Source organism: Lasiodiplodia theobromae (genome assembly GCF_012971845.1).
Source record: "Lasiodiplodia theobromae strain AM2As chromosome Unknown scaffold_35, whole genome shotgun sequence".
Lineage (NCBI taxonomy): Eukaryota > Fungi > Ascomycota > Dothideomycetes > Botryosphaeriales > Botryosphaeriaceae > Lasiodiplodia > Lasiodiplodia theobromae.
In genome coordinates, this window is record NW_023336514.1 from 16,751 (window position 1) to 42,148 (window position 25,398).

At 56.9% G+C, this 25,398-nt stretch overlaps 9 protein-coding genes across 9 annotated transcripts; 6 read left to right on the top strand and 3 right to left on the bottom strand.

The window, feature by feature from the left end:
- Window positions 1–223: 223 nt before the first annotated feature.
- On the bottom strand, window positions 224–2,109 carry LTHEOB_9944 (Gamma-glutamyltranspeptidase; the record flags this gene model as incomplete). Its single annotated transcript, XM_035519587.1, has 2 exons — window positions 224–1,885; window positions 1,945–2,109. The coding sequence occupies 2 exons, from the start codon at window positions 2,107–2,109 to the stop codon at window positions 224–226; spliced, it is 1,827 nt and encodes a 608-aa protein (XP_035368256.1).
- A 553-nt stretch (window positions 2,110–2,662) lies between these two features.
- LTHEOB_9945 (Peptide chain release factor 1 protein) lies at window positions 2,663–3,995 on the top strand (the record flags this gene model as incomplete). The annotated part of the gene is made up of 3 exons (XM_035519588.1): window positions 2,663–2,935; window positions 2,994–3,590; window positions 3,657–3,995. The coding sequence occupies 3 exons, from the start codon at window positions 2,663–2,665 to the stop codon at window positions 3,993–3,995; spliced, it is 1,209 nt and encodes a 402-aa protein (XP_035368257.1).
- A 934-nt stretch (window positions 3,996–4,929) lies between these two features.
- Window positions 4,930–6,596, top strand: LTHEOB_9946 (Small nucleolar ribonucleoprotein complex subunit; the record flags this gene model as incomplete). The annotated part of the gene is made up of 2 exons (XM_035519589.1): window positions 4,930–6,210; window positions 6,261–6,596. The coding sequence occupies 2 exons, from the start codon at window positions 4,930–4,932 to the stop codon at window positions 6,594–6,596; spliced, it is 1,617 nt and encodes a 538-aa protein (XP_035368258.1).
- A 338-nt stretch (window positions 6,597–6,934) lies between these two features.
- On the bottom strand, window positions 6,935–8,213 carry LTHEOB_9947 (Ribosomal protein l22 l17; the record flags this gene model as incomplete). The annotated part of the gene is made up of 3 exons (XM_035519590.1): window positions 6,935–7,074; window positions 7,134–7,976; window positions 8,174–8,213. The coding sequence occupies 3 exons, from the start codon at window positions 8,211–8,213 to the stop codon at window positions 6,935–6,937; spliced, it is 1,023 nt and encodes a 340-aa protein (XP_035368259.1).
- A 436-nt stretch (window positions 8,214–8,649) lies between these two features.
- On the top strand, window positions 8,650–12,993 carry LTHEOB_9948 (Pre-mRNA splicing factor protein; the record flags this gene model as incomplete). Its single annotated transcript, XM_035519591.1, has 3 exons — window positions 8,650–9,208; window positions 9,272–9,365; window positions 9,432–12,993. 3 exons carry the CDS (start codon window positions 8,650–8,652, stop codon window positions 12,991–12,993), a joined length of 4,215 nt encoding a protein of 1,404 aa, XP_035368260.1.
- Window positions 12,994–15,521: 2,528 nt separating this feature from the next.
- On the top strand, window positions 15,522–17,201 carry LTHEOB_9949 (Trichothecene 3-o-acetyltransferase; the record flags this gene model as incomplete). Its single annotated transcript, XM_035519592.1, has 1 exon — window positions 15,522–17,201. The coding sequence occupies one exon, from the start codon at window positions 15,522–15,524 to the stop codon at window positions 17,199–17,201; it is 1,680 nt and encodes a 559-aa protein (XP_035368261.1).
- A 1,864-nt stretch (window positions 17,202–19,065) lies between these two features.
- On the bottom strand, window positions 19,066–20,115 carry LTHEOB_9950 (uncharacterized protein; the record flags this gene model as incomplete). Its single annotated transcript, XM_035519594.1, has 1 exon — window positions 19,066–20,115. The coding sequence occupies one exon, from the start codon at window positions 20,113–20,115 to the stop codon at window positions 19,066–19,068; it is 1,050 nt and encodes a 349-aa protein (XP_035368262.1).
- Window positions 20,116–20,926: 811 nt separating this feature from the next.
- Window positions 20,927–22,096, top strand: LTHEOB_9951 (uncharacterized protein; the record flags this gene model as incomplete). Its single annotated transcript, XM_035519595.1, has 6 exons — window positions 20,927–21,141; window positions 21,194–21,323; window positions 21,376–21,678; window positions 21,731–21,782; window positions 21,832–21,897; window positions 21,951–22,096. The coding sequence occupies 6 exons, from the start codon at window positions 20,927–20,929 to the stop codon at window positions 22,094–22,096; spliced, it is 912 nt and encodes a 303-aa protein (XP_035368263.1).
- Window positions 22,097–22,833: 737 nt separating this feature from the next.
- LTHEOB_9952 (Phenylacetaldoxime dehydratase) lies at window positions 22,834–24,027 on the top strand (the record flags this gene model as incomplete). Its single annotated transcript, XM_035519596.1, has 1 exon — window positions 22,834–24,027. The coding sequence occupies one exon, from the start codon at window positions 22,834–22,836 to the stop codon at window positions 24,025–24,027; it is 1,194 nt and encodes a 397-aa protein (XP_035368264.1).
- Between the last annotated feature and the right edge of the window lie 1,371 nt (window positions 24,028–25,398).

Here is a 25,398-nt window from a genome sequence, read left to right on the forward strand (position 1 = left end):
CGATGGAATGTCTGACTTCCACGACCGTGCGCACGGGCCGGAAGCGGCGTTGAACCCTAGTCTTTCCCCAGACGGGTTCACGTGGCGGCCCTGCAATCCTGTGATCACTGCGGCCCCATTGACCAGATGGTTATTCGCCGCTTGTTTCACGCTTCTCATCTAGCTACAGGAACTAAGTGCGACATCTGCCGCACATCTGTTACGCGCCGCACGCACGGACTATTTACATTGGCATTGCCGCTCCGTCGCCACGAGGATCGCTGCCCGCGCTCCACACCGTCTGCCCGTCCTCCACATGGCTCCGGATGAGCTGCCCTCGCCCAAACAGACCGCGTTTGTGGCCCTTGACGATCTCGATCTGGTGACCCATGGCCTTTAGCTTCTCGGCCACCTCCGGCCGGATGCCGTCCTCCAGATACACGGTCCGGTCAATGACCTTCTGCTTGTTGCTCTGGTCCGGCATGCCCGCGCCGATGCACACGCGCGGCGCGTCGAGCGCGGCCTGCGGCGAGTGGCCGAACACCAGCATGTTCAGCAGCACCTGCACGTGGCCCTGCGGCTGCATGAAGCCGCCCATAACGCCGTAGACGGAGTGCAGGCTGCCGTCGGACGGGTTGGTGATGAGGGCCGGGATGATGGTGTGGTAGGGCCGCTTGCTGGGCTTGATGACGTTGGGGTGGTCGTGCTGCAGGCTGAAGTTGGCGCCGCGGTTCTGCAGGGTGAAGCCGCAGCCTTTGGGGATGATTCCGGTGCCGTAGCCGCAGTAGTTGCTGTTGATGAACGAGATGCCGTTGCCCTCGCTGTCGGTGCAGCAGAAGTACACCGTGTCGCTGTGGTTGTGCGCCGGCGAGCCGTGGTCCGGGATGTCTGACGCTTGCGCTGGGTTGAAGAGCTTCGCGCGCGAGGCCAGGTAGGCTTGCGAGATGAGCTCTTGGGTCGGCACCTTCTCCACGTTCGGGTCCGTCACCCACCAGCTCGCATCTGCGAAGGCGATGCGGAGCGTCTCGATGACGGCGTGCAGGTGCTCTGCCGAGTTGTGGTCCTGGGCCGTGAACCTGGGAATCTTGCCCTCCTTCTCCAGCTCCTGCAGCATGCCCAGCGCCATCAGCGCCACGATGCCCTGGCCGTTGGGCGGATGCTCCCACACCTCCACGCCTTCATCGCCTCCGTCGTGCATGTGCTTCTTGTGCAGCTCGCCCACGCCCTGTCCGTGGAACTTGAGCGAAATGGCATCCACCGGCTCACTGCCCAGCTCGGCATGCTTCTTCAAGTCCTCCAGCGTCAGCCGCCCTCCGAGGTCCTGCACGACCTTCACCAGCGCCTCCGCCACAGACCCCTCGTAGAACCCCTTCTTCCCGTGTTGGCCCAGCAACCTGAACGTGTTCGCCAGCGTCGGGTTCTTGAAGATCTCGCCGGGCCGCGGCGCCCTGCAGCCGTCCTTGGCTTGCGGGTCCTTCTTCAGCATCTCGGCGAAGTTGGGGCTCGCGTCGCGGATGATCTGCTCGCCGTTGTGCCAGAAGCTGCTGCTCAGCTCCGACACGGGGAAGCCCTCCTCGCCCAGCTCGATGGCCGGAGCCAGCACCTCGGCCAGCGTCACACGTCCGCTGCCGAACCGCTCGATCGCATCGACCCAGCCCGCCGCGGCGCCCGGGACTGTCACCGCGTGCACGCTCCTTATCGGGATGCTGCCGATTTCGCCCTCCGCGATCTTAAGGTCCTGCCGGATCGTGTCGAGCGTGACGTTGCTGCCTGCTCGGCCGGAGCCGTTCATCGCGTGCACCTTTTTCGTCTTTGCGTCGTAGAAGAGGCAGAAGCAGTCGCCGCCGATGCCCGTGCTACCGGGCTCGGTCATGTTGAGCGCTGCGGCGACAGCGACGGCAGCATCCTTTTGGATTCATGTTAGATGGTCGATTGTTCTTTCTTTTCTGTTTGGGAACTGCTTACGGCGCAGTTTCCACCTTGCCGCAGGATGCGGACGCCAGCTTGAGTGGCGAGCGGCTGGGTGGACGAGACGATGCCTTTGGTGCTGTGGACGGTGCTGCGTCGACTGGGGAATTGAATGAATCCCGGGTCGGTGGCCGGATAGATGGCCTGTGGATTGAGAGGCATGGTGGGTGAAGGAGATAGACAGTAACGCTCAAACGTAGAGGTATTTTTCTTTTGAGATCTACTCTTGCTGCGAGAAACCTGACTTGCAAGGAGAAAACGTGGGAATAAATAGACAGCAAGAAGAAGTAAAAGTTGCGACAACGGAGAGAGACGAAAGCTTTAACCGGAACTTTGTGCCGCCCTTAGAGTCATAAGGGTTAAGACATCCCACCTTGAGCTTGATATGTATTATCTCCCGCTTCGACTTGCCCACCTATGCGGGGTTGGCAATTACGTTATCCACTACGGTTCTACCCCGTTCAGCCGGCCTTGTCCCTCGGCATCACGAGGGCAGGCCGACGGCGGACCTCCGATTAGCTAGCTTGCTTGAGGTGACACCTGGCTGGCCATTGGCAATTGCTGACCGGACGAGAAGCAGCAGGTGACGGCGGGATGATGACCCCGCGGTTGCTGCCAAGCCCAGGCCGCGGGCCGACGCGTGCTGTGCATCTGGTGTGACGTTCAAGTAAGAAAGTTTAACTCGACACCTCAATTCTCCTTCCGCCCCTCCGCCATGAACGCCGCCGCAGGCTGGATCTGTCGACGATGTCTCCTGCGCTCTTCCTTCCCCGCTAGGTCCGCCGCCTTCGTGCGCCGCCAGACCACCAATGCCTCTCCGGACTCCGTCATATCGCCCACCGTGCTCAAGAGAGCACGCGCCGTCGCCGCCGAGCATGCCCAGCTGTCCCAGAAGCTCGTCGACAGCTTCGACACCCGCACCGCGAAGAAAGTCGGCGAGACAGCTCCCATCGCCGCCGCCCTGAAAGAATGGGAAAAAGCGAACGAGGTTTGCACCTCCAATTGGCCTCCTTCCACACCACCTCTCTAACCAACCTTCACTCCAGTCCCTCACCGAGCTCCGCACCCTCCTCAACGACCCCACCGCCGAGCCCGAACTCCGCGACCTCGCCGCCGACGACCTCTCCTCCACCGCCGCCGAGCTCGCCCGCGCCTCCACCTCCCTCACCACCAGCCTCGTCCCCAAACACCCCTTCGCCGCGCTCCCCTGCATGCTCGAAATCCGCCCCGGCGCCGGCGGCTCCGAGGCCGCCCTCTTCGCCGCCGACCTGCTGCGCATGTACCAGGCCTACTGCTCGCGCCACGGCCTGCGCGCCTCGCTCGTCAAATACGAAGACGCGGCCGGCGGCGGCGACCCGCGCGGGTCCGACGCGCCGCTGCAGGAAGCCATTCTCGAGATCGACGACGAGGGCGCGTACGGCAGGTTTCGGTGCGAGGCGGGGGTGCACCGCGTGCAGCGCGTGCCGGCGACGGAGAGTAAAGGGCGCACGCATACGAGCTCGGCGAGCGTGCTGGTGCTGCCGAGTTTCCCCGAGGGGAGCGCTGGGAGTATGGATTTCGAGGACCCGAATAGTGATTATTATATCGATCCGAAGGAAGTGCGGACGGATATCATGCGCGCGAGTGGGGCGGGCGGCCAGCACGTTAATAAGACGGAGTCCGCGGTCAGGCTGACGCATGTGCCGACGGGGACGGTCGCCGCGATTCAGGATTCTAGGTCGCAGAGGGCGAATCGGGAGAAGGCGTGGCAGGTGCTGCGGTCGAGGATTGCGCAGTTGAGGAGGGAGGCGAGGGAGGAGGAGGCGCTGAATTTGAGGAGGAGCGTTATTGGCGTCGCGAAGATGGGGAGGGAGCATAAGATTCGGACGTATAATTGGGGGCAGCAGCGCGTGACGGATCACCGGAGTGGGCTGACGATTCACGGGCTGAATGATGTGATCGATGGAGGGGATAGTCTGGAGGAGGTCATGGAGAGCGTTAGGCAGTGGATGAGCGATCAGGAGGTGCTGCAGATGATTGCCTTGCAGGAGAGCGAGGAGAAGAAATGAGCGTATAGATGTGTTGTAGAAACCCTGTATTAATATAGATACCATAGATGCAGAGCAGTACAGAAAAATCAAGCTGTCTACGATATGCTCTAATTCTTTGAATACACGCACAAACCAATACCTCCCAGCACCAATGCCATCCCAAACCAAGTTTCTATCTCTGGTGTTAACAAAAGCCTGAGGCAGTCAAGCAGTTCTTTACTTACCTTTTTCTATGATTTTGCGTTCTGCTAACCATTCACCCAAGACGGTAAATAAGAAGGCACAGGAGTTGGTGATGGGGACCATCAGACTAAGTTCTACAGCATATAATTAGCCGAAGTTAATGGTTGGGGCAGTTCCCATCCCACTCACCATTCGAACCAAGTAGCAAGAAGAACCAAATACTCCCCGTCACATTAATTAGTAGCGGTACAGCATATGCCGGCCGCCGCAAGAGGTCGATAACCGCGTATATTACACCCCATATCTTCCGTTTTACCCACGACACGCTCGGGTCGGTCAGGTAGGGACGTGGCGGTGGTGTGTAATTAACGGCAGCGCGCCGCATGAAGGGCGTGGTCATTCCCCATGCCGCTCCAACGAGAAGGAAGCCGAGAACCCAACGAAAGACCGAAGGTTTCGGATCGCCGGTATGTGTAGCGGGATCTCCAGGGTCCATGATGCTGTATGGCAAAAGTTTGGATGATGATACAAAACCGAGCACACCGGAGCGTAATAGCGAGCGACAATGGTACAAAAGGACGTTTGAGAGGTCGAGCTGCAGGATGCAGTGGTCAGGGACGTCGGCGATCTGGGGGACCGCCCTGACACGCGCGCCGCCAAGAGTTGCAGGGATCCGGCGTCATTGCACTCAGAAAAATCTCCCGCGTCCTCGACCACGACCAGCACGCACCCCATTCTCCAGGCCCCACGCTCCCACCCACACGCGACAATGGCAACAGAAGTCCGGCCGCTGCAGCCCGTCAAGCTGCCCGCGGCGCCGTCCGCCCTGACGCCCGAGCAGAAGTACTGGAAGACGTTCTCGTCGCAGCTGCAGCTGCCGTCGCCGCACTCGTCGCCCGTCACGCACATTTCGGCTCCGCCCTTCGCGCCCTCGTCGACGCAGCTCAACAGCCCGGAAACGTTCGCCGTTACGTCGGGCGGGCGGGTGCAGGTCTTCAGCAGCCGCACGCGCAAGGTCGTGAAAACCATCACGCGCTTCGGCGTCGAGGACCGCGCGCACAGCGGCGACATCCGCCGCGACGGCCGCGTGCTGCTGGCTGGTGGTGATAGTGGTGCCATCCAGGCCTTCGACATCAACTCGCGCGCCATCCTCAAGACTTGGAAGGAGCACAAGCAGCCCGTGCACGTCACCAAATGGAGCCCCGCCGAGCTCACCACCCTCATGTCCGCCTCCGACGATACTACCGTCCGCCTGTGGGACCTGCCCTCGGACACAAGCACCCAGACTTTCGTCGGCCACCAGGACTACGTCAGATGCGGTGGCTTCATGCCCGGCCAGGCTGATCGCCTGCTGTTCTCGGGCAGTTACGACCAGACGGTCCGTCTGTGGGATCCGCGTATCAGAGGCAAGGCCGTCATGACGTTCAAGCACGCTGCCGCTGTCGAGAGCGTCCTTCCGCTGCCGTCCGGCACCACGCTTCTCGCCGCGGCCGAGAATACGGTCTCCGTCCTCGACCTGGTCGCTGGCCGTCCGCTCCAGCTGCTGCGCAACCACCAAAAGACCGTCACGAGCTTGGCGCTGGCGAACAATGGCGAGCGGGTTCTGAGCGGTGGGTTGGACGGCCACGTCAAGGTGTTTGAGACGACTGGCTGGAATGTCGTTGCTGGATTCAAGTACCCGTCGCCCGTCTTGTCGCTTGGTGTCATTGCTTCGGGTACGGAGCGGGAGGACAAGCACTTGGCCGTCGGTATGGAAAATGGTCTTCTCTCGCTCAAGACGAGGTTGTCTGGTCAGCAAAAGGTGGCCGCTCGTGAGCGGGCCAAGGAAATGAAGGCGCTCATGGATGGAAAGATTGAGGAGTACGACCGCAAGAAGAAGAGAGGCAAGGGTTGGGAGAAGAGATTGCGTGGACGGGATTTTACTGGCGAGGGTGCGGATATCATCATTGACGGAAACGACCGCGGCAAGATCAAGAACATGAGCAAGTGGGAGACGGCACTTCGGAAGGGCCAGTACGAGAAGGCGCTGGATCTGGTTCTTGAGGCTCAGGTATGTTGTCATCGATTCCAGTTCATCGAAACTTTACTAACGGCTGTTAGAATCCCTCGAAGCAAGATACTCTCACCCTCCTCACAGCTCTTCGCCACCGCTCCGCACTTCGCACGGCTTTGAATGGCCGTGATGAAATCACCCTCCAGCCCGTCCTCAAGTGGCTTAACAAGGCCATTGGCGACCCTCGTCACGTCCAGCTGGCCACGGATGTGGCGTTCGTGTTGCTGGATCTTTATGCCGAGGAGATGGGTCAGAGTGCAGAGATTGACGCGCTTGTTGATCAGCTGCACGACAAGGTCAGGAGAAATGCCGAAATCAGCCAGCAGGCTTGGAGTACGCAGGGCATGCTCGAGATGTTGATGGCCGGGACAGGCCAAGCATGATTAGAGTTCATGTCCGAGTTTAATGCTCAATTTTTGGTTCACTGGGGGCTACATGTCATGAGAAGGGGATGACCTGAGTGAGTGTGGCAACACCTCTTGCATAGCGTTGGCGTTTCTGGGTAGATACATTACTTCTGTACGGGATATTATAGTGATATCTGGTGGGCGTGCAAAGACATGAAGCCCCTTAAAAGGCAGGAAAAGTTTTGATTTTACGGCACGAGAATTGCAGAGTATTCCATCGGCGAGATGTCTTTCAGAATTTTGAGTTATTGTTACACTTGAGACATGAACCAGAGACCGTATATACTGCGCCATCAGCCCTCATGAAGATCAGTTTACCACAGCACATGCTGGCGCTGCTGCTGAATGGGCCTGTCAGGCAGCTGCGTCCACAGCTTGCGGTTGTCACGCTTCTTCTTGATATCCTCGGACTGCCTTATCCTCGTTGCTTCCTCTTTCAGAACCACCGAGATGCCTAGAATCACGTTAGCTCCTGCAATCCACCCGTTGCAAATCGCAAAATCGATGACTTACTCGTCGTCGGTGTCCGCAAGATATTAATACGTCCCCTCGCCCTGAACTCATACGACTTGCCATACGGTCCCCTCCCCACCCAAGCCTGATCGACGTAGATGCCCGTCTTGTCCTTGACAACCTTCCTCGAGCCATCCTTGAGCTCAATCTCAACCGGCTTCTGCTCAACCACATCACCCTCCTCCGCCGCCGCCGCATCGCCCAACCCCATGCCCCTCGCCACGGTGGCGTGATCCCGCGCGTACTCGAGGTGCTTGAGCACCTCGACGGCGGCCTTCTTCTTGCTGAAGCGCATCTGCAGGATGGCCTCCTCGATGGGCTTGCCCTGGATCTGGTGCGCCAGCTTGACCAGCTTCTTGACCGACGTCTTGATGAGCGGGCTCTTGACCAGGTCCTCGCGCTCCTGCCGGCGCAGCTGCACCGCGCGCGACACGCGCCCGCGCCGCTGCGTCTCGCGGATCACCATCTTGCGCGCCCACCGCGCGTCGCCCCGCGGGTCCGGGTGCAGCGCCGCCGCCATGGCGTTGCGGTCGCGGCCGGGGAAGCGGTCGGCTTCGTCGGGGGCGGCGATGGCGGTGGGGGTGGTGTCCTCGCGGCGTGAGGGCGTTGGTGCTGCGGGTTGGTCTTCGAAGATGGAGCCTGGGGTCAGGCCGCCGCGCTTCATCTCGGGCCGCCGTTGGGTTATGGGCTCGGGCTTGTTCTTCATGTAGTTTTCTAGCAGCGGGTTCTTGACTTTCGGCTTGACGGGGTTGTTGGTGGGCTTTTCGTTCTTGTCGCGCTTGCGGAAGCGGTTGAAGAGGTCCGAAATGAAGGTGCGGTGGGGCGTGAGCGGGAGGGAGACGGCTGGGCGAGGGTGTTAGCTTGGGATTGGGCTGCCGTGCTTTGCGTGCATGGCTCGAGAGCGGTAGGGGAAGCTGTTCGAGCGATGCATCCGGGCTGCGGCGGGTGGTGTTGATGGTGTTGGTGGTGTGGGGCTGCAATTGGCAGGCCGGGGTGGACACGCAGAGATCATTGAGCTCCGGAAGGCATGAGAAGCGTACCTGGCTGGGCCAGCCGTCTCGCGGGTATCCTCGCGTTCATGGCTTGGGGTGGTGGTTGGAGTTGGGGTGCAGGTCGGGTTCTACTACGGCAGGGCTAAGGTACGCAGCCAGAGATTTTCCGCTGAGGCCGGCGAGACCAGGCTGTCGGAGCCAGGACGAGCGCCCTATCCATTCGCAAGACCCAGGAACGGCGCAACAGTCAGCAGGCTGCAACGCACATCCTTCCCGCGGTGCAGCGGCGTTTTCGCGACTTTTGACCGCGTCTCGAGAGGCGCTGGCTGCTCGGTGTGGGCCACTAGCGCGATTCCACAATTGACCTCACTCGGCCCAAGCCAGTGCTCCAGAGAGGCGTCTGCGCGCGACGCCAGCCATCATCATCCAACGACAACACCCACGCATCTTCAATCCCTCCCCGCGCCGGCAAGCTGGCCATGTCGCACCCCTCCCGGACCTGACTTGCCCCGATCCACCGCAAGATGAACATCGCAAATCTCCTCAGTCCTCAGGACTCGCCCGCCAAAGAGGAATCGCAGACGCCGCCGCTGCGCAGCCCCCAGCCCTCGCAGTCGCCGCTCCAACGTCCCGGCCGCCCGGCAAAGTCGCGCAAGTCGTCGGGCCTGAGCCAGGTCCAGCAGTACTCGCCGCCGCCTCAGCTTCCGCCGCAGCAGCATCCGCACCAGCATCAGCAGCAGCACCCGCAGCAGCACCAGCAGCTCCAACACCACCACCAACAGCTGCAGCAGCACCAGCACCACCAGCCCACGCCACCACAGCACATCCAGCTGCCGCAGCTGCCCACCCCGGGCTCATCCCACTCGTATCTGCAGTACCAGAATGTGCAGCATGCGCCGTCGCCGGGTTCTTCCTCGGCGCACAATGGCCGGGGCATGCTGAGCGCGACCAGCACCCCGACGGGCGACATCAGGAGTCCGCTCGCCCACATACAAGAGGCCCGCACCCCGCCCGCCTCGCAGCGTCCGCAGCAGCCCCAGATGCACCGGCACGGCTCCACCCCCGGCATGGATACGCTGGCAGGTGAGTCGAGAACGACCGATGCGCGGCGCGCGCCCGAGGCACAACCAGTGCTGACCCGCGCAGATCTCGCGTCCATGCAGCATCACCAGCAGGCCACCCGCCAGAGCAGCCAGGGCTTGCGGTCGCCACAGGTCTTCCAGCGCGCTCCTTCCGTTGGGTGAGTCTACCACGGGCGCTTTGTCCCCCCCGTCCCCCCACCAACCAAACGCTGACCCCGCCACAGCTACAACGTCCACAACATTACCCGCACCATGTCGTCCACGTCCGCCAAGGACATCACCATGCACGAGCAGCCGCGCGTGCTGCATGCCGCCTCGCTCGGCGCCGCGGAGAACAAGGAGATTAACGAGCTGCTCGCGAAGCTGAAGGAGAACTCGTACGACTACACGTCGCACATCCGCCTGGTCGAGCTCCTCACCAACGGCCTCCGCGACCATGTCCACCCGCCGGACCAACCCGGCGTCTCCCGCGATCCCTTCTCCTACGAGCTACTTTCCGAGCTCCGCCGCGCCCGTCACACGATGCACGCAAAATTTGCGATAGGCGAGGAGAGCTGGGTCGCTTGGATAACCGACGAGAAGACCCTGGCGCGTTCCACCGAGGACCGCCTGAGCTTGATGGAGCTGTGCCTGAAGTCGGTGCAGGAGGAGCCTAGCAGCTCCACCCTGTGGCGCCTGTACGGCGACTACATGTACTGGCTGTGGGCCGCTGCCTTTGACGTGGAGCCCGCTGACTGGACCGAGGATGATAAGAATGTGGGACGGGAAGTCTTCTCGTGGCAGGCAATGAAGGACGTGTGGGAACAGGCTCTGCCCGCCACTCAATGGCACATAAACGACAGCCACCTGGTGTGGGATCGCTGGATGGAGATTATGCTAAGAGACCAGGAAGCCCGGCCCGAAACCCAGAAGCTGCACCACCTCAGGAATGCCTTCACTGACCGCCTCCTCAAGCCGCACGCCACGTGGGAAAACACCTTCCAGATGTACTCGACCTTCATTTCCCGCTATTTCAATGCCGAGTACGAGGACACGATGATGACAATGACCAAGCGTGCGAGCCGGTGCAAGGAGCAGTTTGCCCTGCGCGAACATCATGAGCTGAAGGTTGAAAGGGCCGTCAAAGACGGCGACAAGAATGCCGAGTGGGAAGCTTACTCAGCGTATCTAGAATGGGAGCTCCGCAACAAGGGCGTCTTCAGCTTCCACCTCATCAATGCCTTGTTCGAGCGTGCCACCCTCCGCTTCTCCATTGATGCTACCATATGGCTGAATTACGTGGAGCTACTCATGGAGCACCCTGACTCGGGCGTCGAGGTCCTCCCCGTGCTGGAGCGGGCCACCCGCCACTGCCCCTGGTCCGGAGAGCTCTGGTCCCACCGCTTACTCACCCTCGAAGCAGAAGGCAGGTCTTTCGATGAAATGGAGAGTGTCAAGCACAGTGCTACCGAGACCGGTCTGCTGGATGTCGGCGGTCTTGAGGAGCTGCTCAAGGTCTACATTGCGTGGTGCGGCTTCCTCCGCCGCAAGGCTTTTGATGCCCGTTCGTCAGAGGACGACGTCGACATTGCTGAGGTTGGCATCCGGTCGGCCCTAGAACATGTGAAAGAAATCGGGGAGAAGAGGTACGGAAAGGAATTCCAAGGTGATCCAGCGTACCGTCTGGAGAGGATCAACATCAAGTTCATTACCCAAAGTGGCAATATCCAGTCGGCTCGCGACTGCTGGAGAGCTCTCGTCCCTCGGCTGGAGAACAGCTATGACTTCTGGTTCCGCTACTACACGTGGGAGATGGTCGTCTGGTCGAAATGGTGCACCCGGGACAAGGACAATGCCGGACAACAGCTCGAGTCGCCTCGTGAAGCTACTAACCTTCTCCGCCAGGCTCTCAAGAAGGTCACGACTATGGATTGGCCGGAAGCGCTTATTGACATGTTTATCAATCACTGCGAGCAAAACGAGACCGTCCATGAGTATCGCTACGCTGTCTTTGAGGCGAAGAAGGCGAGGGCAGAGGTGGCGACCAGGCGCCAGAGGGAAGCAGTTGAGGCTGCTGCTGCTTACCAACAACAGGCGGTTGCCTCTACCGAGGCGCCTTATGAAGATCCTGCAGGAAATGGCAAGCGAAAGCGTGACTATGAGGCTGCCGGTGAAGAGATTGCTGCCAAGAAGAGCAGACAGGCAGAGGAAGCAAGCGTAGAGCCCATGGAGCTGGAGCCGTCGTCGTCAACAACGGCCCAGCTCAAACGTGACAGGGAGCACACCACGGTCATCGTGAAGAACATCCCCTCTTCGGCCAGCCAAACTAGGGTCCGCCAGTTTTTCAACGGCTGCGGTAAGATTAACAGCATCATCCTTGTGCCCGACGACAACGGGTCTACGCAGTCAGCGACAGTTGAATTTGAAACGCAAGAAGATGCAAAGTTTGCAGTCTCGCGTGACGGAAAGGCTCTCGAAGGCGAGAGCGTTCAGATTTCACTCGGTACTGGCAGCACGCTGTACGTCACTAACTATCCGCCGGAGTACGACGAGGCGAATATCCGTAAGCTTTTCAAGGAGCATGGTGAGGTTGTTTCGGTACGGTTCCCATCGTTAAAGTACAACACCCACCGCCGCTTCTGTTACGTTACCTTTGCTAGCGCCCAGCAAGCTGAGGCAGCATCGGCGGCTCTCAACAACAAGTCGCTGGGCCGGAACCTCAAACTCAAGGCAGTCATCTCGGATCCTGCTCACAAGCAAGTCCGGCAAGGTGCTCTCTACGACGGCCGGGAAATCTTCATCGGAAACATCGAGCATGGTGCGACGGATCAACAGGTCCAAGATCTCCTATCACCATTGGAAGGCTTCGTCAACGTCCGTGTGCCGCGAAACTTTGGCGGGAAGATGAAGGGCGTGGCTTTCGCCGAATTTGACACACCCGACAACGCGAAGAAGGCTGTCGAGACGCTGGACGCGAAGGAGTTTCTGCAGCGCATCCTCCGCGCCACGATCTCCGAGCCTAAAGGCACCAAGCGCCACGCCACTACCATCATCTCTCAACCTTCCGCCTCTCCCGAACCCACTGGAGAGACGACCACCGCCGCCACCGACATGAACGGTACTACGGCCTCTTCGTCGGACGCAGCAAAGGACCGCCGCGAACGCACAATCGCCCTCCTCAACATTCCGGACACGGTCAACGACGCCCGCATCCGCTCCCTCGTCGAGCCGCACGGCACGCTGAAGAAAATCATCCTCATGCCCGAACACCAGGGCGCCATTGTCGAGTTCGCCCACGTCGCCGACGTTGGTAAGGCCAGCCTCGCGCTGGATGGCGCCGTCATCGATGAGTCGTCTGGAAGGAAGATTAGCGTCGGCACAGTTGAAGAGATGAAGAAGATGAGGGCGGAGAAGAAGGTGGATCGGATCGGTGCTGGTGGTGCGAAGAAGAAGGATGACAAGAAGAAGGAGGGAGAGTCTTCTTCGACCAAGTCTACGTCGGCCTTCATGCAGCCTGCTCCTCGGATTAGTCGGCCCGGCGCGCCTGGTGCTGGTGCTGGAAGGCGAGGCGGAAAGGGTGGCCTTGGCATCAAGAGGGCTACTGGCCCGTCGGCGTCGGCGGCTGGGAAGGATGTCGAGATGGGTGATGCGAGTGCCGGGGCTAGTGGGGCGGGTGGTAAGAGTAATGCGGACTTCAAGGCCATGTTCTTGGCGTCGAGGGAGAAGGGGAAGGGGGAGGGCGGGGATGAGAAGAAGGATGGTGATGGTGGTGATGGCGGTGGTGGTGCTGGTGCGGCGGAGGCTTAGGTGGTGGGAATGGGGGATTTTCAACGAAGCTTTTTGTGTGGATGAGGTTGAGGAATATCATTGTTGTTGTTTCATTGCATCAAAACGGGCCAAAGGAAAATTTTTTCTTTTTTTTTCTTTTCAACTTCTTTTTTCTTCTTTTCCTTTTCTTTTTCCCCCCTTCTTCAACAGTACACAGCAATCATCAACATATCATTGGCGTGCTAGGTGTTGTTCTCTGGGACATGGGTTTGCGTTTTTACATTGGGAATAAACTATCGGTGCGCTTTTGCTTTTTTCTCTTCTCCCTCCAATCATCATCATCTTCTTTCTTCTTTTTTTCCCCTGTTTCTCTTTTTTCCGCCTTTTCAACTGTCTCCTTTTCCCCCATATCCTCCTCCTCCTCCTCCTCCTTTTAAGTTTTTTTTTGAAAAAGAAGTTAAGGGGATGATGATGAAGAAGCAGCAGCAGCCAGCAGCAGCATTTAAAGAACTTGTCGATCGAAAGTGTACAAAACGGAATGGATATGTCGTTGCATTGTTTTTGCAGGGCCGTCGAACTTTTTTCCCTTTTATTCCTCCTCCCCTTTTCTCTTTTCGTCCTTCCCGTGCTGGGGTGTGTGTGTGTGGATGTGTGGGTGAGTTGGTTGGCCGATTGGCTGGTCGGCGATACTCCTTGATGGAGGTGTTCGTATCGGATCAGGGTGAGAGTCGCTTGAGCTGACAGTCAGGACCGGGTGTGTTTGAAGGGGAGGAAGAAGCTGCTGGTGTTGACTTTAATGGGGGGTGTTTGCGTGCGGAACTTGTTAATGCTGCTGTGGATGTGTGTGTGTATCTCTGTGTGTGTGTGACACTGGAACTCGACTGGGCCGTCGAGTTGATCATACGGCAGGGGAGTTTCTTTTCTCTCCTCCCTGCTGCTTTTGGGATATAAGTCCGGTTCCTCTCTCCTCTATTCTGTTGTCGCTGTTTCTTTTTCGTCATGGTCTCCGGTCAGCAGCAGATGTTGAGGATTGCACTGGTGGTGTGTGTACAAGTCTAATGCGGTGGGTAAGTACGTCGGTTGGTTGTGCACAGACGGGCTGATACAGTATGGCATCTTTCTTTACGAGACGGTCGATTCTTTTTCGGTGTTCGATAGTGGTTTGTTTTTGTTTTTGTTTTCAGGTAGATTGTTTTGCTTCTGAGACCCCTGCCTCCTCCTCCTCCCCTCGTCGTGTATCTTTGAACTGTATGTGTTTTGTCTACACTCACGGACTTGTACGCATTTTTCTGGAGAGCATGACCTCGGCGGTGACGTGTACGTCAAGGGAGATGGAAGCATGTAGCAATCATACATAGTAGTTGGGCGACACCTGATCGCAGATCACATTGTGTTGTGGTGAAGTGGGGCGAAAATGTGGTTGATTCCATTATGCCCGGGTATGGTGCGTTATATATTCGGAGGAAGATATGGAATTGCAAATATACATCCACATCCAGCCGATAGCCTCCACGTACGTTGTTCTTCACGCTAGCTCTTGTTTACATTACCGGTACCCGCCGGTGGGTTGCAGATGCGGGTGATGGCGGGGCGCAGGAGATAATTCCGAGCGCGTGGCGTTGGAGTTAATTCCGAAGTTGGTAGCGGGGTTGAGCTATACCAAACGCGGATGGCGCCTGGCGGCATGCATTGCAGCCACCCGAACCCCTCATATCAATCTATGACGACATGCCAAGGCTAAACTTGGTTCGCTCATGGCCGAGTGCATTTGACCTCTGCGGCACAGCGGTGCCAAGACTACGCCGCACACGATGTTGTTCAAGCGCGTTCGGCTGTGCCACATTCGGTAATCCCACAGTGGGAATGATCTACGGCGAAGGATTCGGCAGCTTAACAACACCTCAACGTTAAGACGACGATGACGCCTCTCGATGCGCATGAAAACATCCAAACTCACCCTCTATTGCTCGATTTCCGCGATTGTTCGACCAAGAAGTGACATTTCAACCACCCGGGTTCTTCGGAGAAAATCCGCAAAGTTCCGGATGGTCTGACCGCACTAGGATGTTGTAGATCACTGATGGTTCAAGAGCGGCCCATGACTCGGCGAGGTCTAGTCCCCTGAGGAGGCGGTTCAACTTTTTACCAGGCGGTTGGTATCGATATACGAGCTGACGCGCAACTCGCAGCAAAGTATCAATGGCAAAAATAAGGGGTTCAAGAGATGACAGAGGCAAGAGAGCAGTCATCTAAACATTCATCCAGGAGTAGGATTTGCGACAGCATAAGGTTGAAGTGATAGTAGGAGGGCAGCACGGGCCAGGGAGGTGGACTGACTCTTAGAGATCCTGGCCTTTTTTGAATCGAAGATACTATGCCTTCCTCGTACGAGTTCCCCCTGTCTTACCACAAACGGTCACCATGGAAGGAGGTTTACACGCGGCACAAGGCGGGATGTCCATGCTCGAAACCGGCTGGCCCGAGGGACAGATAAACAATGCCTGAAGCCACGGTTGAAAAAAGCACTTCTTCAGAAAACCGGCAAACTGCCAATTGAGAGGGTCAAGATGCCTCACAGCAGCAAGCCGCTCCCCAGGACGATAGAGATCCAGGTCGCCGACCCGGCGACCGAGGAGGTCTTTCCCACCAGCCTCCTCGACGGCATCATGCGCAAAATCTACAACCCGGTCACATTGACGTACTCTCTCGACGATGATGCGGACCTCGAAAAAATCATCTCCACCACCTGCGCCGGCCTCCAAACCCTCATGCGCGACGAATACCCCTTCCTCGCCGCCTCCGTCCACGAAGATCCCACAACCGGCCACAGCTTCGCCAAGCGCACACGCGGCGCCCAATCGCGCTTCACCGTCCACGTCAACGACCTGCGCCACACTTTAGACTTCCCATCGTACGCCGCCCTCGCAGCCGCACACTTCCCCGTCTCCGCCCTGGAGGACCCCAGGCTGCTCCCGCCATCCTTCACGCCTTTCCCCGCGGCGCCGGCGGACGGCTCGGGCATCCCGGTCACGTTGGTCCAGCTCAACGTCATCCGCGGCGGCTTGATCATCGGCCTCGCGATCAACCACCGCGTCGTCGACGCGCGCGGGCTGGACGCTATTGTTGCGCGGTGGGCGGCGCATACGCGTGCGTTGTTTAATGCGCCAGGTGTGCATGCCGCGCCGCCTGTGCCGCCGTTTGAGCATGCGGAGCTCGATCGCGAGCCGCTGGATTGGGCGGCGGCGGATGTGGCGAAGGGGAAGAGCAAGGTGGACTGGCGCGATCCGGCTGTGCCGTCGATGCGCTGCTTGCCGGACGGCGCGCCGACGGGGCCGGGGGTTAAGCCTGAGGATATGGCGTCGCGTATTTGGCATGTGTCGGCGTCGAAGTTGGCGGCGTTGAAGGCGCGGGCGTCGGGGGATGAAGGGGAGGCGTGGGTGTCGACGAACGACTGCTTGACGGCGCTCATGTGGCGCTGCATCACCCGCGCGCGGCTGGCGCGCCATGGGATTGATGCCGTGTCCTGCGCGAAGGATACGCGGCCGGTTAAGCTGATGAATGCGATTGATGTGCGGGCGTACGTCCCGACGACCCCGGCTGCTGGTGCATCGTCCCCGTCGTCCTCGTTCGACAGCGACGACAGCGGCAGCGGCAGTGGTAGCGGCACCGAAGGCAGCGACACCGACAGCGACACCGGCCGCTGTAGCCCGACCAGCAGCGGCAACGGCATCGGCATCCCGGACGCCTACCCAGGCAACACGGTCATGTTCTCGCACGCCACGCTGCCCCTCAACACCCTCCTCTCCCCCTCATCTCCCTCCCCGTCCTCCACCGACCCCTCCTTCCGCACCATCGCCCTCGCCATCCGCTCCGCCATATCCTACTACCGACACCCCTCCACCCTCCGCCGCGCCCTGTCGTGGATCGCCTCCTGCCCCGGCCGCGGCGTCGGCACCATCGAGATGGACTTCGACGTCGTGCTCGGGCTGGACGTGGTGGCGACGAGCTGGCGCGTGCTGCGGGCGTACGAGCGGGCAGATTTCGGGTGGAGCAGCGACGGAGGCCTCAAGGCGTTGCGGTGGGCGGCGCCGCTGTTTGATGGGTATTGTTTCTTCTACCCGACGAGGAAGGCCGGGGCAGGGGAGGACGAGGGGGTTGAGGTGTATTTGGGGCTGGAGAGGGGGTGTATGGAGAGGTTGGTGGCGGATCCGGAGTTGGCGGGGTGGGCGGAGGTGAGGGGGGAGTGAGTGGACGGCTACTCGAGGGCGTCGGTGATGGTGGCGTTGGAGCGGAGCCAGGCGTGGAGGTTGCGTTGTTCTTGGGTCTCGCGGAGGATGTGTAAGACGCACGGTTTCCACGCCTCGAAAGGTTTCAGATGATGTGACGGTAAAACACCGCAATTGTATACGGATGACCGAGCCGACCAGCAGATTTGATGAAATGGGCGTTGACCGTCTTTTTGAATGAAATCTCGCGGAACCATCGACTCATTCGTTGCCGGCTTTAGGCGACTGACAACGGCGTATACTGAAAAAATTGCACGTGAAAAAATATCTCGCGCTTGAAAGTTTGAACGCGACTGAAGGGCTTTGTAGGCCTTCAAGTCACTGTAAAGGACTTCGCCATCGCCTCCAAGATGCGCTCCAGCTTCGCAAAGCGATCGGATGATTTCTGGGGCTGAACACATGTTCATTGCCAGGAGAAGAGGCCAATGGAGCGCTCCTAACCTATCCAGACCTGATAGAACGTCGACTCCCTTGCCGTTTACCAAGGCAGGGAGATTTGGGTCCAGAAGTGCCCTGGAGCTTAGTTTCCGCGCAGCATTCTTTAGTCCATTTACAATGACCGCAAATGTGGTTAAATAGGGCGCCTCCCTAAATACGTTTAGGAAACCAGGCCGTTCGTGCAATAGCGCTAATGGTGGGTCCCGGTTGTCCATAAAGCGGAGTGCGACTTCAAGGTTCCAGAGTTCTGAAGGAGGTGCGTCATTGATCCCAATGCTACCATCTTTCATTAGGAGGGACCAGATGCCGTGCCAGTTCTCAGATTTGAGACAACATCTGACCAAATCCCGTGGAAACATATCGCTGCTGGCTGGCCTACGAGAAATTGCGTCGAGGAATCCGTACGTTAAGGCCTTGTTCTCCCTGCTATATTTGAGCAACTCGCATGACGATTGCATGCCAATAGCGTTATTGTGCCCGCCTAAGTTATTGGTGGTGAGGCACACATGGGTGTCCTCACGAATACGTGCGGCTGCTTCGACAATGTTTCGTATGTTATCTTCTACAAGCCCGGGGAAACTTTTGAAGATATTGACACAATGTTCCAGGCTTTCGGAGTAGCGGATGATGAACCTTTCATGGCGTTGAGACTGCCACTGGAGTTTTAACATCATGCCATGGAAATCCGCCGGTCGTTCGGAGAGAGGGAATTTCATAACATTCCAAAGGAGTTCCGAGCAACCCAACTGGATGTTAGAGTCCCCGCGAATGAATTCTTCGAATCGTGGTTTGATGACTTTGACCTCCTCTTCGAGACTGGGTGAGGCAATACTGAGTATATCCAAGAGAGTCATGGCGTATATAAGCGATTCGTCACACTGGATACTAGAAGCACTTTCCATATATAGCTTCACTCCAGAGGTGAGCAGAAATGTTGTGAGGAAGTCTTGAATCTATCAGTATGTGCACCATCCGGTATTGTGTAAAGCAAGCGCACCATCTCTGTTGGAGAACTCCAATGTATTTTTCTCATCTAGGTCCATCTTTTTTCCATTACGTATACCGATCATAACGCCACGGGTGTTCTCAGAGTAGGTTTGGTAATCTAGAATTGTGTAACTTGTTAGGACTGTTCATTTGAGCTAATGGGATGGATATCTCCAGATTCCATCAGTTCACCAGACGGTGATGTGGAAATTTCAAGGGGACTTACCTGAACAACGCCACAGATCACGCCCTTCGAAGCTTTGCGCAATCAAAGTGAAAGTTTTCTCCTCACTTTTGACTTCCAGAAACACGATGCATTCATACATACCAGTCGATGTATGCAGAATGGCAAATCTAAGACCATGTAAGTATCGAATTAGTGTACATTACACAGCAAACTTTACTTTTGGAGGAGGATAAATCCTCCGATAGTGCCCCATTGTCGGGAGTTCGATCCGCCATCTCCCAAAGTTGGCAAGAGAGCTGTCGATGGCGTGGACATCCAAATTTGCCAGGTCGAATCTTCAAGGTCACGCAAGGTTGGCCGAAGGACGGATTCTTTTGCAAGGTCTTCGTGCTGAGTTTTGACAGCCTGGACAAGGTCAAGGACGTCCAGTTCCTGGTGGCCAGAACCAAAAAAATGTCTCTGTGGATGTACAGCGACGATATCAGTGAGGATCCACGAGGCCTTGATAAGGTTCACCCATGCTTGTCGATACTCTGGCGTTGATGGAGTAGCAGTGTGAATCTGCGATTGGGCCTTGAGGAGCCACCATTTTCCCGTTTGTAACCAGTCGCGTATGCCGATGGAGGTCCACGCCCTGTCATTGATTTCTGCTTGTTTCATGAGTTTCCTAGTCATGAAATGTTGATCAGTACCCTTGAACCCTGAAAGCAACGGCGTGTGCCCCAAGGATGTGGTTCCGGAAAGAGCGGCCTTGATGTTTTGAAGGGCGTTCTCGGTCTTCTTCTGCCTGTTCTCAATGCGTTCCAGGGATGAGCTCTGAACCATTTGAAGAAGTAGGCTGATCTGGCCGTTATGGAACACCAACTTCGCCCTGAGATCGTTGATCGTGTGGGACTCGGCAGCAAATTTGACCTTGTCGTAGTTTCGCTTCCAGAAGTGTCGTTTCCCCAGATTACTCGAAGGTTTTTGCAAAAGCTCGTACTTGCCACTCAGATCATCGAGCTTCTTAAGCGTTTCATGTGTCTTTTCCAGAGCTCTACAAGCGAGATTGAGGCGGTCAGGCCCGGATTGAACGAGAATAGAGTCCGGGTCTTTGGTATCCTCGACCAGCTTGTTGATTGTGAGGTGCATGTCTCCGAGCTCAGCCTTGAGATTCTGGATCGCCTCCGGCGCACCGCGCGAGACTTCGTAGACTTGGCTGTAGAGCTTCCAGCAGAGCTCGCCGACGGCGATGAAGTCGCCTACTCCAAACCCAAACGACATCGTGGCTTGATGAGAATAAGAAGATCTCCAGTACACTGCAGCGCAGCAGTGAGTTGGCGAGCTATCGATGAGAGAAGTAATGCTTGTGAATTGATGGCTGAGGGTGTGGAACCACGAGGCTGAGCTGAGAAGAACAACTGGTCATGCACGTGATGCTGCACAGCCCCGCTCTCCATGTTACACAGAGGCAATTGTCTCAGCCCAGCGACCCTACAGGGGGTTGTTGCAGCTGACGGCAAGCGTGAATTTATTTTTCGCTCATATCATGGGCAGTTGAAGCTATCGTCCGGACGTGAATGTATAATTATTGATTCGATATTTGCATCCAGATGATAGCTTCAATTGCGCATACATGTCTCTTTTTTGTTTTTATTTAAAAGATCTTACGCCATATTGTAGAGTCCTGCTGCTCTTCGCGCTAGTCATCGGCTGCAGCACCCCTCTGTACGCCAAGCCGTGCCGTTCATCTCGAGGCCTCGACTCGAGTTGATGTTCGAAAATATTGCCAATTATATTGTGGATGAATACGTCACTGTGGCGCGCTACATAGTACCGCTTTAGGATTAATCGGACCATCTTGTCGACAGATAGAGACTTTGCGCGATATTGAGGTGACATCCAATGGTGACGCAGCTGCAGGGAGATGCTGCAAGGCGTGAATACAACCTAAGTTCGGCTAAGCGGATTTGGCTTTTGTGCAGCTGTATTAAAATCCTTTTAAATGCAGCCTCCGACGTACGTCCTCAAGGATTGCACAGTATTCAAAAGATCATTTCCATCGTTTTCTGTGCCCCAAGCAACCTATCACGAAATGATGCCGAATGTATCGCTTCATTATATCGCGTTTCTGCTGTGCATGCTTGAGCTGATCCAAGCATTGGCTATAAGTGGCCCGCTCTTGGAGACTCGCCAGTTCAAATGCGCTTCGGGTCGACAACGACAGGCAATTTCAGCACTCCAAGCCGCCATCAAGCGTCATGGGACGAGGGACAACCGTGCTCGAGGTCTTGCTGTATACGATTCAAGGTTTGAAGCTGCGCCCACCGGGACATGTGATGTAAAAGCTAACATTGAATAGTACGCTGATCGATACCTTATGGCGCGACAACCAAGACTTGGTGGATCAATTCCTCAATAATGATTTCTTGAAACTCCAGGCGGAGGGAACAACCGAAAACACAATATCTTCTTATCAGTACTATACAGTTGTAAGTCTCACCGAAACGTCTATCATACACCAAATATTCTAACACTATACAGCAAGATTACTACTATCTTGTGGACTATGTCCAGTACAAGGCGTTGCGGATGACAACCTTTTCCGAGACTTTCCCGACAGAGCTTTTATCAGTTTTGGCCGAGGAAACAGCATCCATGCAGGGCGACGTCGACTACGCGTGGTCCTTTCGCAATGACACGCTTGCCACAACTCTATCTGTGCCGCTTGACGTTGTTGATGCTGGTAGAAGAGGCGTAGCTCAGCTTGCCTATTCCGACTGGCTGCAGAAAAACCTTGACCTTGGTTGGTTCACGCTCCACGTCATGGCAATTCCCTGTATATACGTAAGACCTCCACGATACCGAGAATAGCGCTATACTGACTCGAGTGTCATAGGGATGGGCTAAGTTGGCAGAGCACCTGGATAGCTCCAACACAACCAGGAAAGGTACATCGCAACAGTCAAGCATCTGGAAGAAGCATTGCTGATTGCGCAGATACTGTGTTCTACAAGACATGGATCGAGCCAAACCTTGACCCCTCTTATGGAAATGCACTCATGGGTGAGTACTGTCGTGCTATCTTTCACTTTATAGTTGCAAAGGTGCTGACAAAGCCGGAGATTTCCTTGAGGCGAACAGGGATGTCTATTACTCGGCCGACGCCAATAAAACCTGGACATCAGTGTTCCGCCAGGCCCTGCAGTTCGAGATCAGTCTGTTCAACAGCGCCATTGGAACATCTCTGGAGGATCTGGCTTGATTCTCTTTTCAAGGCGAATGTATACTTTCCACGCCAGCCACGCATTGCCACCAGCAATCAATGAGTTTGACGAGACACTTCAACCTAACCAAAAAGTCTTGAGGTCGTTATCTTGAATGCACTGACCATGACTATTCACCTGTCAGAAACTTCTTTCGATCGACAGAGTCAGTGGTGGGAACTGCCGCAGTCCGACGATTAGCCTTACCCTAGCATGAGATAGCGCGAGCGCGGTGGAGCAGCCAACGGCAGACGTTCCGGCGCCATCTCCATGTCGCCCTGAAATATCCGCTCCGCCCAACGCTCGAACCTCCGCTTCCGCCGGCCATGTAGCGCCCGCTGCGGCGGCATCGTTCCGCGACCCGCATATGTACGCAACATGCACGTCAGGCCCGCGTGCAGCCCGCCTGCGATCCCGGACCTCCTTATCTCCAACCGCGCACTTCCGCTACATAAACGCCCAGCTGCTGCTGCTCATCGCGGTCGTAATCCGCTCACTTCTTACTGGACGAGATAGTAAGCCCTAGATATTCAACCACTCAAATGGAAGTCATATAAGACTAGCCCGCAGCACAAGCGCGGGGTCGCTACTAGAGTACAAACACTAAAGCCAGATTCTCCTCTTTTCTCATCCTTACTTCATCGTCCCTTTTCCCGTCCGCGTTCCCGTTCCCGTCCCAAACCCCGACCAAACCCCCCCGCCCAACCAAAAGAGGAAACCCAAGCGAAACGAAAGAATGCTCGAACCCGCCATCCCCCCACACCTCCAGCGCCCGCGCACCTGTCCCGCGCGCCTCCCGCACGATGCCTTCGAGCCGCCCAACGCCGCCTACTGCGCCCGCTTCCCCGAGTCCATCACCGACCTCGTTATGGCCACCATCTGCGCCCAGGCGCGCTCCCCCGCCGCCGGGCTCTCACGCGCTGCCGATGTCCTCGCTCCCGTGATCGCCTTCCTCAAACACGCTGACGGCAAGGAGGGTAGCGGCGATAGCAATGGGGAGGAGGGGACTCTCCGCCCCAGCGCCTTCGACCTCATATCCTTCCGCGACGCCGCCGGCCACCACAACGTCGGCGTCATCGCGTACTGGCCCGGCGGCCGCGCGCGCTTCGAGGAATGGGCCGAGGCGAGTGGGTTCGAGGCGTGGTGGCGGGGACTGGACACCTCCTCCGCGCCTCCGTCCCCATCGTCGCCCTTATCCTCGTCCTTGTCCGCGGCCTCGTCGTCGGAGGGGAAGGGGAAAGAAAATGATGTTGGTTGGTTCCGCGAAGTCTTCTTCCCGACCCTCGACCGCTACGAGACCGTCTTCTCTAACCAGGAAGCCGGCGAGGAAGGCGCGGCGAGGATGCGGGCGGGCATGAGCGGGCCGGTGCGCGAACATGTTTATTGGGGGAGCATGCGGGATCGGATGCCGGCGTCGCAGGTGGATGGGTTGGAGGGGGAGAAGGCGAGAACGGCCGTCGAGGGGACGACGGAGAGGCACAACAGCAGGGTCGTTGTGCCGGGCAAGAAGAACTTGTGCGTGATCCGGTCGGGCCAGGATTGGTCGGCGATGCTGCCGGCGGAGCGGAAGCTGTATCTCGAGACGATTCATCCGGTGCTGGTGAAGGGGATGGACTTCCTCAGGGACGAGGGGAGGAGTATTGGGTGTCATAGTTGTCGGTTTGTGGATGAGTTGGATCTGGGGGACGAAAGGAAGGAGACGGAGCGCACGTTTGGGTTTGCGTTTTTCGAGGATATGGAGAGCCTGGAGAAGTGGTCGAAGTCGCATCGCACGCACTTGGATATCTTTGGTCGCTTCTTGCAGTACGTCAAGGAGCTGGATGGGAACATCTCGTTGCGTCTGTTCCATGAGGTGCTGGTTCTGAAGCCGGAGCAGCAGCTTTTGGAGTACGTTGGGTGCCACCCAAAGACTGGACTGATGGGTGTTTAGGCTGGTGGCTAAATCTCTTTAACCAAATTGAATATCAGATACCCTCATATGCGGATTATTGAAGTGTGGACGTTCCGACCATTGCACAAGATCGGGTTGCTTAGTAATAAAGATTTGTTGGATATAATTAAAAGAAACAGTATTATACGGATGATAAATCCAAATACCAAGTATTTGTTGAAATAGTAAGTAGCCCTACCTTATAGGAGTCCACTGCGGTCTAGTATGCCCGTTGGTACGCTAGGGAAATAGTCAGCTAGTAACGAGTCTAGATATACAGCAGGCCCGGCTCGGATTGGCTGCTTGTTTTTACCAAAAGTAGCTAAAGGGCTGCGAGCTGAAATATTTGCCGATTAACTTGGTTCGCCTACTAAGCCACCATATTGGATGCGTGCGCAGAAATCGCCTTCGAAAACATCGCCATTGTGGGATTCACCACAACTATTACTGGCAGATACAAATTGGTTGAGTTTTGGATCTAGATTTATTAGTACTCATCATCATGGCACGTTTGCAGTAAGAACTTCGACGGGATCTACCGTTGCGGAACAAGCCGGATAATTGTGGCGCGAACGTGGTAGAGCACCAATTCCGTTAACGGCAGTGCCAAGTACGGTACACAGACAGATCAAGGGTCTTCCCACTAGTCTGACAGAAATCTGGATCCCACATGGCAATATAAGTATGGCTCAGTCTAGCTCTCACCCTCAATGATAGGACAGATATCTTCAGCCCTTACCAAAGTGTTTTCTCCAGGAACACACGAATAAAAAAGCGGTCCAGGCCCTGCACTCATGATCGAACCAATCTGCCACGAGCAGTTCCTCAGCAGCCCGTGATACTACTTCATCGTTATTGGGCGTATCGCCTGGAGGCCAAAAAACTCCAGCAAGAATGACCACTCAGGCCGGGGTTGGAAGTGCTCTAGTGGCGACGAGCATGCAGGATGGAGTTGGAAGAACCGTGACGACGACGATCACACCGGACGCACCCGAAAAGACTGTGTTGATAACGGTCCCATCACCAACGACTGAGACTACCACAGTCACGGCGAGCGCGTCAAACGGGCAAACGGAGGCTTTCATAACCAACAACGCTTGGACCGGAAACAACAGCAGTTCAGAAGGAATGACAGCACTTCCCGGCCCTCGCGGTGATGGACTGAGTACGGGCGCGAAAGCGGGAATTGCAGCAGGAGTGGGAGTATGCATTCTCCTGTTCATTGGTACCCTCATACTCTGTCGGAGGCGGCGAAAGAAGAGAGAGATGCATCATGCGCAAGACCTGTCTGAAAGTGGTGAATGGAATAAGGTAGTGTGGGACGGCTCCCAAGTGTCTCGTCCAAGGTTGCATCAATCTCCAGCAAAACCT